The sequence below is a fragment of the Rattus rattus genome, chromosome 3 (genome assembly GCF_011064425.1).
Source record: "Rattus rattus isolate New Zealand chromosome 3, Rrattus_CSIRO_v1, whole genome shotgun sequence".
Lineage (NCBI taxonomy): Eukaryota > Metazoa > Chordata > Mammalia > Rodentia > Muridae > Rattus > Rattus rattus.
The window spans coordinates 202,050,439-202,067,440 of NC_046156.1; the positions used below are offsets into that span (position 1 = coordinate 202,050,439).

Genomic DNA, 17,002 nt, shown 5'->3' on the forward strand with positions numbered 1-17,002 from the left:
AAGAACATACCCAAAGTCAACCTCTAGACAAGCGAGCGCACACACACAGGCACGCACACACGCACGCGCTTGCTTTACTTTTTAACTATCCGTTTGTCCATGTATCCATCCACCTATCTATTCATGGGGTCAACCATACGTGTGATGTTGTACTGGGTACCGAGAATATGAACAGGGGACTACAACGGTGCCAAGAGGAAAGTGCAATGGTGAGTTTGCCTGAGGCATGAGTATAGGCAGCTGCCCCAGGTACTGCTCATACTCTGGTGAATTTGCTGCCAACCTGGGCGCCATGATACCTTCTCCCAAAATGAATAAAGAGCTAAACACCAGTGTGGAGTATAAGAACACGCAGTATGAAGCGCCACAGATACGGAGCTGTTTCTCATGATAATTCTAAAAATAACTCAGCTTCAAGTGGTGTTCCTGTCTTCCCAGTTTCCCATTCGTAAAATGGAGTCAATAGCGTTCACCTCTCAAAGTAGCAGAAAACGGCCGCGGAGGCTTCAGCGCATGCGTGCTGACACATTCTGGTCCAGACAGTGAAGGAACCTTAGCTGTCTCTTCTCTCTCCTCCAGTGAAATAGTCAAGACAATAGCCATTCTAAAGGAATTAAGCTCTCCTTAAATTCCAAGCATTAGGGGTTGGGGATTTGGCTCAGTGGTAGAAGAACCTAGGAGCTGCACAAGGTCCTGAGTTCGGTCCCCAGCCCCGGAAAAAAAAAAAAAAAAAAAAAAAAAAAAAAAAAAATTCAAAGATTTATATAAGAGAAAGAAAAATTATCCCCCCCCCTCTTTTTTTTTTTTTTTTTAAAAAAAAAAAAAATCAGATTTGGGAGAATAGCTTTTGGGAAATCAGAAGATGGTTCGGTTGCTTGATTATTTTCCGTCTTACTAAGTTCCCTGGAGAGTTATTCCTAATTCACACCTTCTGAATTGTAAGCCACCCTTACTTTGAAGGTTTTATAAATGAAATTGCATATCTATTAAGAAATATAAAGTGTAATTATTTAATTTCTCGTGAAAAACATGCAACTTCTGAAACTGAATAAAAATGCTCAGACAAAAATGTTCATAGTTCTCCTTTTTGACCCCTTCTATTTGGTGAGTGGAGTATGCAATATAGTCTAAATACTGCAATACCTCAGATCCAAAGACTGTCGTGCAGAACTTAAACCATTAGTCAGTCCTTCTTAACATTTATGTGTGAGCATTTGTGAGGACCATTCGTGATCGTCAACTTGACTACATCTGAAATGAACTGAAATCCAAGTAGTTGAGTGTCCGGAGCCATCTGCTATTTCTCTGAAGGAGCGAGAGTGAGAGCGAGAGCAGAGAAATATAAAAATGGTAAGAAAAAAATAAACCGGAGGTTGACGTGGTATTGACCTGCAGCCCTCCCAGATCTAACTCTTGACTTTGCATCTTCTTTCTGCCCTTCCTACAACCCTCCTTACGGCCCCCTCAGAAGCTGTTTGACGTCATGGTGGCAGGTCCGGCACAGCTGGGTACACGTGAGGGTTATTTGAAGCGGAAGACCTACTTTTAATATGGATCTTTTGAAGTGGGAAGGTCTACCTTTAATCTGGGCCACATTTTCTGGAGACAGCCTACATAAAATCACAGAAGGAAGCTCTCCTCTCTCTGCCTGCTTGCTCTAGCTCTGGCTGGCAAGTCTGCTCCTTCAAGAGCCGATTTCTTTGGGATTCTGAGGTATACTGAAAACGAGTTGAGACACTCGTGGACTGAACAACTTACTGGATTCTTGAATCTGCTGTTGGTAAACAGCCTTTGTTGGACTAGCTGACCGCAGCCTGAAAGCCACTCAAATTCGCATGCATGCACACACGCACGCACGCACACACGCACTCTGTTCCTCTAGAGGACATTGACTAATACAGTATACATGCATATATGCACACAGATGCCAATAATATCTGTTTTGCAAGGTGAGGATATTGTCGCTATAAAGTTTTATGCAAACCAGTCTAGAAAACACACTGGCCTCTGTAGTTGTTGTTATGGTGTAGATTCAGCGTCCCCCAAAGTTCGTGTACTGAAGCTGCTTTCAATGTACTCCCTTTGAGAGCTGGGACATTAGGAGACAAGTTATGAGGGCAGATTTTAAGATTATAGTTTTTTAACCTGTGAAAAGAAAAACAAAAAAGCAGCAAGAAGTCTCCATCTGCGAAGTAGAGGATGGGGGACATAGCTTCTTAGGTTAGAATGCTTGTCCCTCAAGCAGTCTTGGATTCTAATCCTCAGCACTGCATAAACCTGGGACAGTGATGCAGGCCTATGATCCCAGCTTTAGAAGTGGAGGTAGAAAGATCAAAAGTTCAAGGTCACCCTCAACTACTATTAGGTTTGAGGCCAGCCTGGGCTACCTGAGAGCCTGAACCAATGTATCTATATCCATATCCATATCCATATCCATATCCATATCCATATCCATATCCATATCCATATCCATCCATCCATCCATCCATCCATCCATCCATCCATCCATCTATCTATCTATCTATCTATCTATCTATCTATCTATCTATCCATTCTAAACAGATCAACTCTCAAAACAAGAAACAGTATCTATGAAGCAGAGTGAGCTCTCAATAGACTCTAAACTCACAAATAGGTCTTGGCCTCTGGAATTAAGAGCAGGAGGCCCTGTTGTTTATAAATAACCAACATGTGGTGTTTTGTTATGCCAGCTTAAGTGGACCAAGACTGCTATTTTTGTGCTTATTGACCGATATCGTGCTAGGAGTAGATATCATACCATGAAGATTTCAGGATAGTTGGGCCAGAACGATGCCCAGAATACCAATAAGAAATAAAATTAGAGGGTTGACAGGCCTATTCACAGGGCTTTCACCCCACAGACCCTGGCGAAACCCACTGTAAGGATTCTAAGTCCCATTTTGCACGTGTGTGCTTGTGTGTGTATGTATGTTTTGCTTGTGTGCAGTTGCACATATCAGTGGGCGTACGTGCATGTGGGGGCCTGGGTTTGATGTTAGAAACCGTCCTTTCTTGCTCCTCTATGGGGAGCGGGTGAACTCCTGAGTGAAGGTGAGGTCGTGACTTGGGCATCCTGACAATGTGAGCAGAGAGTGTTGGGCATAGCTTCCTCCTCCCGGATGACAGCAGCCTGAGGCTGCTCCCCTACAAAAACCTCCTATAAAGACTGGCAAACGGCTTCCTCTTTCAGCCATGTATAATAAACCTGTTGAGGTTCTGGGCTGCCAGTACATCTCCATCAGGACCCACAGCTCATGATTCCCAGCTTTCCTAAAGAGTCTATCATTTACTCCTTTCCCCTAACCCTGGTCAGGTCAATCCCAAAGCAGTGCAGCCTGTACTTTCTTCCACGTTCCCTGAAGCAGACCTCTCCATCGGATCGATAGCTTGCCAATGGCCAACGTGACTAGTTTTGCTAGCCAGCTTGCTCTGAGGATCCCTGTCTCCTCATTCCAAGGTGGGACTGTTGAACTCGCTGAACTTTCTTTGTGCCATCTGGGGACTCAAATTCTGGTTTTCACTCTTCTACAAAAATAATTCTAACTACAGAGCAATCTCTCTAGTCCAATCAGCCAACTTTTCCTGTGATGCAGAGGGCATCGCAGTGGCTGAGTGACACAACAAAATTTAGATTTTACAGGAAACCATTTGTCACTGTCTTGACAAAAAGTTGTTGGGTGGTCAAGGGAGGATCTAGACACTAACTAAAAGGCTACTGGATTGATCTAAGTGAGAGAGATAGGTAGTTAGTGATTGTGGCTACACATACCTGAAAAAAATTAAAAGGAGGAAAACTGATTTTGACCTTAATCCGTGGCCAGCTGGTTCCATAGCTGTGGGTCTCAGTGAGGCGGACCATCAGGGCATAGAGGATGCTCTGGAGCCAGGTACTTCAGGGTGTAAAGCAGCAGCAAGAGTGCCAGACGAGAAGGGAGCTGCCTTCAGCGATCCACTTCTCCCTTGGGGCCACATCTTCCACAGTTTTATCGGCTCCCAATAGTTCTTTCAAAATCTGAGTCCACCGACAAAATAACGCTGAAGACAGAGTCCCTCGTGGTCCACCTGCTTCCCCAAAGCCCCATGGGCGAGTGTTACTTATAAGGACAAAGCCTTCTGTCCCTAGGCCTTTGGAGGATGCTTCTTGTCTGAGCGATACTAGGTGGTAACAGTAGGCAGTGCACTCTGTAGAGGAGGGAGGATGACCAGGTTGACGGAGAACACACGAGCTGGAAGGTAGCCATTTTAGCTTGCTTCCCATGGCTATGAGAGAATGCCTGGAGTTGTGTAATTTGTAAAGAGCAGAGCTCCATGTGGTCCACAAGTCCAACAGTGTGCCATTGACTCTTCTTAATTTTGGCAAAAACTGAACCCAGAGATTTTTCTACAGTGATTCACGTGCCAGTCGAGAGGGAACAGTGTGTCCTTGCCATCCAAGGCTCGTGTTGCCATGCTGTGGGAAGGGAGGCTTGCCTTGCTTGTGTGCTGTTGGGGGATCCCTGTGTCCTTTAATTCCAAAATGCCTCTCATTCAGTCTGATTCATTTGATAAGCAGAAATGATTGTCCTTCCAGATACTGTAATGAGTATTAGGAATTAAAAACAAACCCAGCAGCAATAACGAGCTATAGCTTCCATTACCACGGAGAGACTTTCAGTTCAGAGCAGTGCCCGAGGGGGGAACAAACTTGAAGGGCGACGTCCACCAACATGCAGCCGGAACAAGTTTTGTGAATGTTATGCTTATTGTAAACCATATGCTTAGATGTTTTCTGTTTGCTTTTAGAAATGTGCTGGTTACAGCCCATTCAACTGCTTGTATGGGCTGGACTACTTCAAGACCAGTTTGAGTTTGGGGGAAAAAAAAAAAAAACAACAAAAAAACCAACAACAACTCAAGTTTCAAGACTTGAGTCTGAAGGAAAAAAAAAGAGGAGGAGGGAGAGGAGGAGGGAGAGGAGGAGGGAGAGGAGGAAGAACAGTAGGGAGAGGAAGAGGGAGAGGAGGAGGAAACCATAAGAGGAAGAAGATGCATAAATATAACAAGAGTAGGGCTGGAAGCATAGGTTGAGGCCACATTCGGAAGGACTTTAATGGTAGTGAATTGGTCACTTTGCTTTTGGTCACCAAGATTGAGAAAGTCTTTAGTCAAAGGAGCAATTCAAATTCAGAGCATTTGCAGTGGAATAGCTACTCAGAAGGCCTTTCCATAATGTCAGCAAAGATGAGGAGGCCCAGATGAAACCATGGCTCCCTCCCTCCCTCCCTCCCTCCCTCCCTCCTTCTCTCTTTCCCTCTTTCCTGTCTCCCCTTCCTTCTTTCTGCCCATTCCTGGTAGCACTGTCCCAGATGGCGGAGAAGACACAATGAGGAAAACATACAGTTCTTGCTTTCAAGGGGCTGCGGTAGGGTGATGGGTGTGCAAAATGAAAATATCACCATGGGCAGGGAAATATCCTGACAGTATTTTATGGAATGAAGAGTTAAATGAAGGGAGAAGGAGCCAGACCTAAGATACGATACATTTTATTATCACTGACTATTGATTGGCTTTTCTGTGTGAAAAGGGAAAAGCAGATCTGTGTGTTATGTTTTGTTTTTTGTTTGTTTGTTTTCTTTAAAGTTCCAGTTTTGTACCCACACCTTTAATCCCAGCACTCAGAAGGTAGACAGATCTTTGCATTTAAAGCCAGCCTGGTCTACATAGTGAGACCTTATCCCAAAAAGCAAATAAAAGAACTGGAAAGATGCACACAACTGTTAAGAGTACCTGCTGCTCGTGTAGAGGTCCCAGCACCTACATGACAGCTTACAAACATCTCTAACTCCAGTTCTAGGGATCCAACACTCTTTTCTGGCCTCCATGGGCACCAAGCACTAATACCTAGTATGACGCACATATACATGCTCGCATGCAACTACTCATACGCATAAAAAACCAAACAAATAAACATTCATTCCAAAACCAAACAGAGATGGTTTATATATGCTTTTCAAAACAATGCCACACCAGTTCTCCACACGCAGTAAAAGTTGGGAACAAGAGCGGCCGGTGAGATGGCTCAGCAGGTAAATTTGCCTGATAAGCTGTGGAACCCATATGATGGGAAGCGAGGAGCAAGTCCTGAATTGTCCTCTGACTTCCACGTGTGCGCATGCTCCAGTAGTACAATGGGCGGTGGTGATTGCGTACTCTTGAAGCGAGGAAAGAAAAGCAGGAGTGGAGACTGACACTCTGAGGAAATTTTAAACGGCAGATCTTTCAGCTCAAGAAGGAAAAGAGCAAATGGGGACGAGGAAGAAAAACGAATCCCTCTTCATTGTCCAGAAATGAATCCTGCTTCATTTGTCCAGGAATGTCCAAACTTAAAAAAAAAAATCACATCTCCTTTATTTATTGTGTGTGTACACGTGTGTGTACTCAAAGTAATTTCATTTTGTTACTTTATTTTATTTTCCCGATTTCTCTTTCTAATGCCAGGAGGTCAGAGAATAACCTTGTGAAGTTGGTTCTCTTCTTTCCCCTTTATGTGGATTCTGGGGATTGGGCCCAGGTTGCCGGGCTTGTGTGGCAAGTGCCTTTATCTGTTGAGCCCTCTTTTATCTGGTAAACTGTGTTATCGTGTTATCCACAGCATCTAGAACACTGCTTGCCTCTCAGTAGGGTTCAGGAAATACTTGTTAAACTGGGTGACAGGATGCAAGCCAATGTTGTCCTAGCCCTCCGGAGGCGGAGCCAGTGGGCCTAGCTCTCCGGAGGCGGAGCCAGTGGGCCTAGCTCTCCGGAGGCGGAACCAATGGCCCTAGCCCTCCGGAGGCGGAGCCAGTGGCTCCCTAGCCCTCCCGAGGCGGAGCCAGTGGCCCTAGCCCTCCAGAGTTGGAAGCAGAGAGCGCAGGAGCCCAAGCCACCGGCTCCCCAAAAGAAAGAAAGAATTATTAACTGGTGTTGAATTAGCCTTGGAAACTCAGATGGGAACTGAGTGAACTGCTATGACCCAGGTCACAAATAGCTGAGACCCGCAACCAGTTTTGAGCCTTTTTTTTTTTTTTAAAGCCTGCCCAATTTAGGAGGCAATTCCTAGTAAAAGACGTCTGTTTCCCATTTCCCAACTAACTTCCTCCTCATCAAAATGACCAAACTAAATTACACCCCTTAAACGACTGGATCTGGCCTGATTCGTTTTCTTCCATGGCCGTGAGAAAGGGGAAGGGTCTTTCCTTGTCCTGTACGTCTAGTTTCAGAACAACTAATGAATGGACGAGGCCCTTCACAGACCACGCTGTTTGAATATCCTAACCTCTGTGCTCTCGAAGCGCGTTGAAGTGTGTTCAGCACACCAGAATCACCTAGGTGGGGGAAGAGTCTTGCAGTTTTAAAAATAATGCCCGAGAAACACAGTTAATTCGGAGGGATTTCCACCGGGCCATGCTTCCAAGCCCCTTCCCTCCTCTGTCATCACCGTTCAAATAAAAAGTGACAATATTTCCGGGTCACGGTGAAGAAACCCTAGGCTGTCTCCTTGACAATTACACAGCTTACTTAGAAACTCTGCACTTGTACCAGTGAGGAAAATAGACCGGAGACAAACATGGATCCTACCCTGTTTCCCCAGGGTCAGGACAGCATGACATAAGTGCGTTTGCAGGACTGAGTGACAGGTATTAGAGTAGACAGAATAATGTTGAGGATTCTTTACTAAGTTGGTAAGAGAAGACATACTTTTTGTTTTCTTTTTTTTTTAATATTTATTTATTATGTAGTTATGTAGAAGTACACTGTAGCTGTCTTCACACACACCAGAAGAGGGCATCAGATCTCATTACAGAGGGTTGTGAGCCACCATGTGGTTGCTGGGATTTGAACTCAGGACCTCTGGAAGAGCAGTCAGTGCTCTTAACCACTGAGCCATCTCTCCAGCCCACTTTTTGTTTTCTTTAAAGAGTAAAACCAAACCAAACCAAACCAACAACCATGAGAAACAAAATCAGCCCAATCCATGTGATAATTTTGGCTGTCAGTCTGACACACATAGAACCATCTTGAGGGGGGGGCATCAAGGGGGATTGCCTAGATTAGCTTGGCCTCTGGGCATGCTGTACAGGATTGGCTTGGTTATGTTAATTGATATATGAAGACCCAGCCCCTAGCGGGCACCATCATTCCTTACGCTTGAGTTATTAGCTTCTCCATGTTCCTGTCTTGACAAACTGAAGTAACAGACAACTTGAAACGCAAGCTGAATGGACCTGCTTTCTCTTGGGATTGCTTTTTGCCTGGGTATTTTAATCCCAGTACTAGGAAACAAAATCATAACAGCCCCTATTTAAGTTTGGAACCCGTTTTTAGGAATTTATATACAATAACATATTTATATAAAGACATTTAAAAATTGCAGGGCCCCTATTTGAGAACCCTAAAGCAAACTCTTGGGAATAGGAGATGCACGTACCTGGGTGTCTGCCCAGGGACTTCATGGGGCTGGAGCGGTGAAATCTTAGGCTTTTGTACAGAGTGCATCCTCAGCTAATGAGAGCACAGCTGGAAATTTCCACCCTGCAGTGCATGCTCAGCTGACCCTTATGGCTTGGAATATAGAAGATAAGTATAATAGTTACTGAATATTTGAGTCATTTGGGGGACACTTGGAAGGAGCAAGTGCTCAAACAATGGGAATCAGCAGGTGTAAAGTCAGGGTCAGGAGACAAATCACAGAATAAGGTGCGGGGACCCTCGCCGTTTGCACACATTCAACCAGTATTCGCTTGGATCTGAAGACATGCAGGGCACGTTTTACACAGTATTTCATATTTATTCTTCAGCCTCTAACACTCAGAGAGGTTAACACAGGAACGTAGAGTAACCATTGAAGTTGAGCTTGGATTTCAACAGGTGCTGAACCCTGACCCAGGTCTGGGGAATGGCTGAGGATCTGTGAGCAGAGCAGATTGCCTTTTCCCCAAATCTTAGCGTCTTACCCCTCGTGGTGATCACTGTTGGATCCCTACTTCCTTTTTGGTTGGTGCTGTTAGTTGGCTGCCTAGAAGCGGCTGCTTTGTCATCCCAACCTGGATCCTACCAGACTACAATAAGTTGTGCGTGGGTGGGTGTGCGCGCTTTCACACTGAGGAAAGTTATTCTTTCCTAGGTGACTTTGCCTAGTGCAAGGCCCTCAAAACGCTACGGATAATTAAATCTGGGTTTTTCCAGTTCTTAGATCCTTGCCAAAGAAGAATAATTCTGGCTTTTCATACGTTTCATCCTTTTGTTAAAAGTGAAAGGATAGAGTTGGGAAAGCCATATCCTCTCAACAAGTTCCGGGTGGCGCAATGACTGATATGTCATTTACTGTACAGTTTTAGATAGTCATTCCCGGCACTGGGAAGAAAAAAAAAAAAAAGGCAGCTCTCAGGAGGTGTGTATTCCGCATCCAAATGCTTGAAAATAAAAGTCAACAATTTTTCTTCCACTATCATTAACTTGGGGGCCTCAGTCGATACACTCTGCCCCCTACGCCGCCCCACGCCCCCCATCTTTTATGAGTGGGTTGGGAGAATAGGAGGAGAAAGGCACTGAACGTTGCCTTTTCTTGGAGCAACTCCGGATCCTCAGCGCGAAGCCGCTTTCCGTGACTTAGGAGTAACCTGGGATCGGAGAGATCGGCTGGGTTTCCCAGGTGGGGGTGTGTGTGGCAAGGGTGTTTGAAATTGCTTTAGTGTTCCTTCCCGCTCGGGGTCTGGAGTCTTTGGCACCTGCGGCGGATGTTTCCCCACCTCAGCTACTCCCTCTCCAAGTGTCGTGTCCCCCACCAGCCACGTGGGACCTGCGCGCACGGGCCTCCCCTACACAGGCCACCACCCCTTCCCCAAGCCGCGCTAGGTGGGTCCACAGCCCGGGGCTTGTAACCTGCCCTCCGCCTGCGCTCGCCCTTCGGTCGGAGGCAGAGCCCGGAGCGCAGATCCAGGCGGGAAGGGATGGCCGGATGGCTGGGCGCCGCGGGCCTCCGCCGCACCGGGCATGCTCAGTGGCACGGCCGGCTCGGTGGCCCGCGAGCTGCACCCGGATCTGTGCGGCGGCGGCGGCGACGTGAGCGCGCAGGGGGGCGGCGGCCTCGCCTCGTCTGTGTCTCGGCGCCGGGCTCGGGTGGGTGACGCGCAGTGCCGGGGCAATGTCGGATTTTGACAGCAACCCCTTTGCGGATCCGGATCTCAACAACCCGTTCAAGGTGAGCGCCGGGCCGCGGCCCTGGCCCGCGTTGGGCGTCGCGGTGGCCCGTGGAGGCCCTGCCTGGAGGGTCTCGGGTCGCAGCGTCACCGGCCGCGCCACCAGCTTGGAGGCTCGCATCGGGCCGTGGACCGGCCGGACCGGGAGCCGGGTCCGGAGCGGAGCGGGGCAGGTGTGGCGGCCACTAGTCCGGCCGGCGCGGCGGGCCGCGGGGCGGGGGCCCGGAGGCCGGGGGCTCCCGGGGCTGGGGTTGTCATGGGGACCTGGCACCCGCGCTGCGTGCCGGTGACGGCCGAGGTGTGCGGGAGAAAGGCGCGGGCACACGGACGCTGCGATAAAAGGATAAAGGGGTGTTTTTATTATTGAAACTCGATTGCTCCCAGAGCCACCAGTGGCGTTGCCAGAGGCTTCCCTCCCTACCGGGCCCAGCTTCGGGGAACCGGCATCAAACAGAAGTTAAAAATAAACATCTGGAAACAATAGTGCACGCGAGCATCTCCCCACCTAGCTGCTGTTAGCGAGGTGGACCTGGGCCATTTTCCAAGCTGGGAGTGCGTCACCGGGGCTCCGAGCTGTTTGAGGATTCCGTTCCTCACGTGAGTGAGTTGCTTTCCTTCTTGGAGTGGAAGTGATCCCCAGCCTCCGAAGGGCTTGGCACAGAAATGCCCAAGCTGGCCATTTAAATGTTGGTCATCTGCTCTAAAATTTAATGCCGTGACTGAGAACTTTGCCTTGAAAAGTACTTTGGGTTTCTTAAAGACAGGCACAGCAAGGCAATTTCTTCCAACTGTTGGCTTGGTTAGTTGTTTCTTAATTTCTCTGACTGTGTGCAGTGCAAACTTTAATTTGTAGTCTCAAAGATGGAACAGGAACTAATTTGTGGCCACCCAAGTGCTGCTTCTGGCCTCTTGGGTTTACCTCTTTTTAGTCCTTTTGTGGTTTACCTACAATAATGAAGCAAAAAGCACCCCTGTTCTGATGGTTTAACCTCATGACTTCATAAAGGATTCTTTTAAGGAAGTTATCCCGCTTATACCTGACAGCTGGTCTCATTTTGCAAAAATACAGAGAAAGCCCTGATACAGTTTGGTTGACTGTAACTTCAACGCTCTCCCCTCCTCGTTCTATTCATTTGGTTTTTGTTTGTTTTGTTTTGTTTTTCATTGTTGCTGTTTTGAGGCAGGGTCTCACTCTGAGGTGTTACCTGGTTTTGGAACTTTCTATCCTTCTTCCTTAGCCTGCCAAACGCAGTAACCACAGATAAAACACTCAGGTGCATTTTAAAGAACATTCCATGCTCCCCCAAAAGTTTTGTTTCTTTTACTAGTGGACTCACTTCCATGTATAGTGAAAAATTGGATTATTCTTATATTATGGATGTCCAAAAGAAACATTTCATACTTTGTCAAGAAAGTATCATTTAAAAATATTTATTTAAAGATGAAACATTAAGAACCCATTAGCCTCTCCTAACTCAGATGGCTCAGTAATGCTGTTTTTACGCATCTAACCACAAGGCTGTTGGCTTTATATCTGGTCATCCATTTCACGGTTCCTTTCCTATTAGTCTCCTGGTAGGGCGAGATCCTGGCCTCTTATTACAGACTGATATTTTGTGGTATGTAATGTCGTCACGACACCTTCCACGTCTGCTGGGCATAAGTTTGCCATGATGATTCTAAACACAAGTGGTTTTCAAGTATTAATCATGGTAGAAATGATTAACATGTTCTGTTTCTGTAAGTAGATGCATTCAGTACAGTGATTTTTCCAAGTCCATAGACTGCTCTAAAGGCTGGATAGTTTGTCTAAGGAGGTTTTGGTTCAATACTTGGACCCTGGCTCTCCACTTGTAGTGACTGTCACACCACAGACGGTGTCCCTGGCTTTATCTTGGCATTTGTAGCCAGTCACCCTCTGTCTCTCAAAGTAACTTTTATATCTGCAGGAGGTTATTTTCCTTCTGCTGTTCTTCTTCATTCTGTGTAGAAGTGGCTTTTGAAATAATATTTCTCCTTCATGCCCTTGTTGTCAAAGTTCCCAGAATTCTTACTGTTACTTTCTGGTCCGTTTTCTTCTTAAATCTTGGTGTTAACATTTTGTTATCCATGCTCCAGAGTTCATTCCTACTGGATGTTGGTTTGTGTGTTGAGACTCTTGTAGCAAAAGCTGGCCTTGAACTCCTGATCATTGGATTGCTGGCCTTTGCCAGCACACCTCAGGCCTCCCGGGTGTTGTTTCCTTCCTGTACTATCGTGTCAGGAACACTTCTGTAAACATCTTCATTTGAGTCCTGACCTGAAAAGCTTTCCGGATCGAATCTCCCAGGATGATCTAAGGCTCACTGGCTTTTAATGCTTTGCTGGCTTCAGCTCATGTCTTCTTTGAGCACCTGTCTCACCCCAGTGACTGTGGTGTAGGCCTAGTGAACAGCCCTATGACATTTCAGGGTCCTTTATTATGCATAAGGAAGTTGAAAGAATTAAAAATCTATGATAATCCAAAACAATACTAATTTTGGGAAATTTATCAAAAATCCATTGTTTTGTATTGTTAATGTGACTTTAAAGCCAGAAAAGGGTTGTGCATAGTGAGTGATGCATGCCTGATCCCAGCACTCAGGAGGATCACCAAGTTTGAGGCCAGTGTGGTTGATGTAGTGAGTAGAAGGCCAGCCACAGCTAATATGGGGAGACCCTGTCCCCAAGAGTGGAATCAAATAAAAGCATCTTTTGCATACTCTGCATGTGGTTTGGGAACAGGTGCTCATGGGTCTCATTCAGTTTCTACTTCACCAACAGTATTTCTAATTTGTGGATATTAGTCTAACACAGAGGCCAGGCACGCCTGTGAGGTAAAAGGGGAGTTTAATGCCCAGCCCAGGATAATATAGACACTTCTGTAGTTGATCAAAAGCTAAGTGAGGAAGGCTGGAAGGAGGTACCCTTGTTCAGAGGGCGACATTGATAAGGGGCCAAGATAGCTTTAGGCTTTTGTGTCTCACTGTAATAGAATTAGATACATAACAGAAGTAACATGTAAGACGCCAGGAGAAACAGAATTCATAGCTTGGAAGTACATCCTCAGATATATTTGGTTAGGTCTATGGATGGCCAGACCCCTTGTGTGTATGGTGTTAGACTGCAAGGCATCCAGCTCCTGGTCCGTTGTTGGTAGTGCCTTATAAGGTTGTTTGTTTTTAAGAATGTGTGTGTGTGGGAGGATTGCAGTGCATGTGGACAGTGTGCAGGTAGCCAGCAAATTTGTACAGTTTTCCCCTCCCATCCTTATGTGGATTCCTGGGGCTCAAACTCAGGCCCCCAGGTTTGTGCAACAAGCACCTTTACAGGTTGAGTTGTTTCATCAGAGCTGCAATTCCTTCTTAGTCAGGAGCTGAGACTCGAGGCTCTGGAGTGGGAGCAGAGGGAGGGTTGAAGTGTGAGCTCTGGGGTTGGAGAGGGTCTTGGTTCTGGTTTTATCACTAACCATCTGTGACTCCAGGAAAGTCACTCAGAGTCTTCAAGCCTCAACACACCGCTCCCTAACGCAGGAGAAAGTGCCTCGTGCTGGCTAATCTTATGTCAGCGTGATACAGGCTGGCGTCATTTGAGAGGAGGGAACCCAGTTGAGGAAATGCCTCCATAGAATTGGGCTTATAGTCTGTCCAGTAGAGCAGTGGTCCTCAACTCGTGGGTTGAGACCCCTTTGGGGGGGATCACATATCAGATATACTGTTCATTAGATGTTAGGATTCATAACAGTAGAAAATTACAGTTATGAAGTAGTAACAAAATAATTTTATTTGGGGGAGGGTCACCACAACGTGAGGAACTATATGAGAGGGTCGCAACATTAGGAAGATTTGAGAACCACCGCTGTAGAACATTTTCTCAGTGAATGATGTGGGAGGGCCCAACCCCTTGTGGGTGGTGCTGTCCCTGGGCTGGTGATCTTGGGTGCTATTTAAAAACAAAAAAAAAGCAGACTGAGCAAGCCATGGGGATCAAGCCAGTAAGTAGCACTCCTCTATGGCCTCTGTATCAGCCACTGCTTCCAGATTCCTGCCCTGCGTGAGCTCCTGCCCTGACATCCTCAGTGATGGACGGTTACCTGGAAGTGTAAGTGGAAATAAAACCTTTCTTCTCCAAGTTGCTTTGACGTGGTGTCTCATCACCACAGCAGTAGTAACCAACCCTAACTACTAGGACGTGTGCTCCATATCCTCACAGGATCTGAGGACTGTATGGAAGCATGTAGAAAGTGCTCAGTGCATGGTGGCTTTAAGGTGCTGGTACTTAGTTCATTACCACTATCAGGTGCTCTGTCCTCGGTTACCTGCTAGGCTCTAGGTCTAGACCAAGGTTATCTAAATTTTAGTGGTTTTTTTTCCCCCACTGTACATGTGTCTTTCTCTAATCATTTTTACTTAAAAGTTTTCATTATTACCATGTGTGTATGCTTGTGTGCATATGCCGCGGTGGGTGTGTGTGTGTGTGTGTGTGTGTGTGTGTGTGTGTGTGTAGGTCAGAGGAGAACGTTGGCTGTCTCCTTTGACATTTGCATGGGTTGCAGGATCAAACTTGGCTGGCAAGCTTGTATATAAGTAGCTTTACAGGCTCAGGTGTCTTACCATGCATTGGTAGACCAGCTGGCCCAGAGATCTTCCTGGGTCTGCCCTCCAGTGCTGGGATTGCCTGGCTTTTTGAGGGAGTGGTCAGGCTCTGGATTCAGATTTTCATGCGGGCTCATCAAGTACTTTATGCACTGAGCCATCTCTCTAGTTCCTAGAAATAACAAGTTGTCACGATCTATTTTATTAGTTGTTGGTCTCCAATAGTACCTAATTTATAAATTAAACTTCATTGTGGATATGTATGTGTATAAAAAAATACGTAGTTTAGGTACAGTGTTATTTATAACGCCTTGCAGAATGTCTCAGCAGCTACGTAATCGTTTTTGTTTCTGTTTTTTTTTTTCCTTTTGTTTGTAGTCCAGGCAGTGGAACCCAGGGCCTTGAACACATTGAGCAAGTGCTCTCCTGCAGAGCTAAGTCCTGTCCTCTGACCCTGTAACCTTTGAAACCCAGCCCTAAAGTAGTATTCTCCCGATCCTGCTTTCTACTAAGAGTAATTTCAGTAGCATCTTAAGAACTGAGTGGAGTCTGGTGGGGTAGCCAGCGCCTGTAATCTCTTTACTTTGTTGGAGAAGACTGGAGGATCATAATTTGAGATAGCCTGGGCTTTTTTTTTTTTTTCTGCCTAAAATGTTTCCCATAATTCAAGGTGGCTAACCAGCACTCAGGCAGCTATGATGAAATACACCATACTGGGTTGTTTAAAAAAGCAAGGGTTTATTGCTCTTCGGTCCAGAAGCTGGGGAGTCCAGGATCGAGGCGCCAACAGATTCAGTGTTGTATTTGAACCAATAATTCTTTAGATGGAACATTCAGACAGGCCTCACATGAGACAGCACTTCTGGGCCCTCTCTTTAAGGGCATTAATTCAGCCTGTGAGGCCACAGCCCCTGTGACTTAACTACCTCTGAAGGGCTCTACCTTTGCTTTAGGTTTTAACATTTATTGGGGTAGGGGGGCACATATTTAGGTCCCAGGATCACTTGTTTTCATTCTGTAACATGGATGGTGTCATTTGTCTTGTCTCTTGGTTATAGTGATATTTACAGTGACTTCAGTATTTTTCCTGTAATAGCTACATCTTGAAGAGCTTATCATTCAGTATTGCTTAGGGACACAGAGATTCATCCATGTCAACTGTCTGAATCTGGCCTCTGTTGTCCTCAGGTTAGCATTTTTAAAAAGCACATATTGAGCTATTGATTATATTTGAGTTAGGGGCTGCCCATTAAAATGCAGCACAGTTTACCACTGTCTCAGACCCACTTAGCATAAACACTTTCCAAACACAGTGGCTCTCACGACAGTCAGCTGCTCGTTGATGATCCTCACGTTTGAACAAGAATTGCTGGCTTTTTTTTTTTTTTTTAAGTATCTTAGTTATTTGACAGTTTGAATGCGTGGTTTAAGGTGCCTTCAGTTCACTGCCTGCTTGTCACTTGGAGCTGCTGGGGCGGGCAGCAGTTGTGATGTTTTCCCCAAGTGGCGTCTTTGCTGGGCACAGCCTGAATTCTGCAAACACAAAGGCACGGTGTAGAAGGGGACAAGAACAGAGAGGCCTTAAGGGGTTTTGGGGTCATAAGCTAGTCCTGCTATTGGTCAAAATAAGACCCAAGTCACCTTAGATTTTAACGAAAGAGGTGACAGGGGAATCAGACTGCATTTCTTGAGAACGGCTGCCTCTCCTGACAGAGAGAGACCTGTGGACTGAAAAGCTGTACCTGGCATAAAATGGTGAGACAGAAACTGAGGAGCTGGGTAGGCTCCCGTTCAACAGGGGAGGAGTGGGAGGCATACAGCAGTCGCTGGCTCTGGCAGATTCCACATCCATCAGGTACACGGTAGCTCCCTGTGCAGAGGAGAAGTGCTGGGTTCCTTGCTTCAGATCCAGCACTTCCTTCTGGTTTTCCATGTCCTCTCTCAAGAAGTCTTTTCCCACTGCTGAACACTGGGAGTTCAGTTTTCATTTTGAAATAATGCTTCCTTTCAGTCTTGCCGGTACAAGTCTCGTAACAGTTTTCATTAATATTATGTGAGTTCAAACCATGCTTCAAAACCATATCTACAATTGGTCTCTGAGACAAGCCTTCTGTACTTGGGTGCTCATTCATTTCAGGTGCTCAGGACCAG

At 46.2% G+C, this 17,002-nt stretch overlaps 1 protein-coding gene across 1 annotated transcript in view; it reads left to right on the forward strand.

Moving 5' to 3' along the window:
- Positions 1 to 10,031: 10,031 nt before the first annotated feature.
- Positions 10,032 to 17,002, forward strand: part of Scamp1 (secretory carrier membrane protein 1) — an 80,104-nt gene continuing 73,133 nt past the window's right edge. Inside the window, exon 1 of the mRNA XM_032897048.1 lies at positions 10,032 to 10,240. Coding sequence (XP_032752939.1) covers positions 10,184 to 10,240 — 57 coding nt within the window. The 5' untranslated portion in view covers positions 10,032 to 10,183. The remainder of the gene's footprint in view (positions 10,241 to 17,002) is intronic.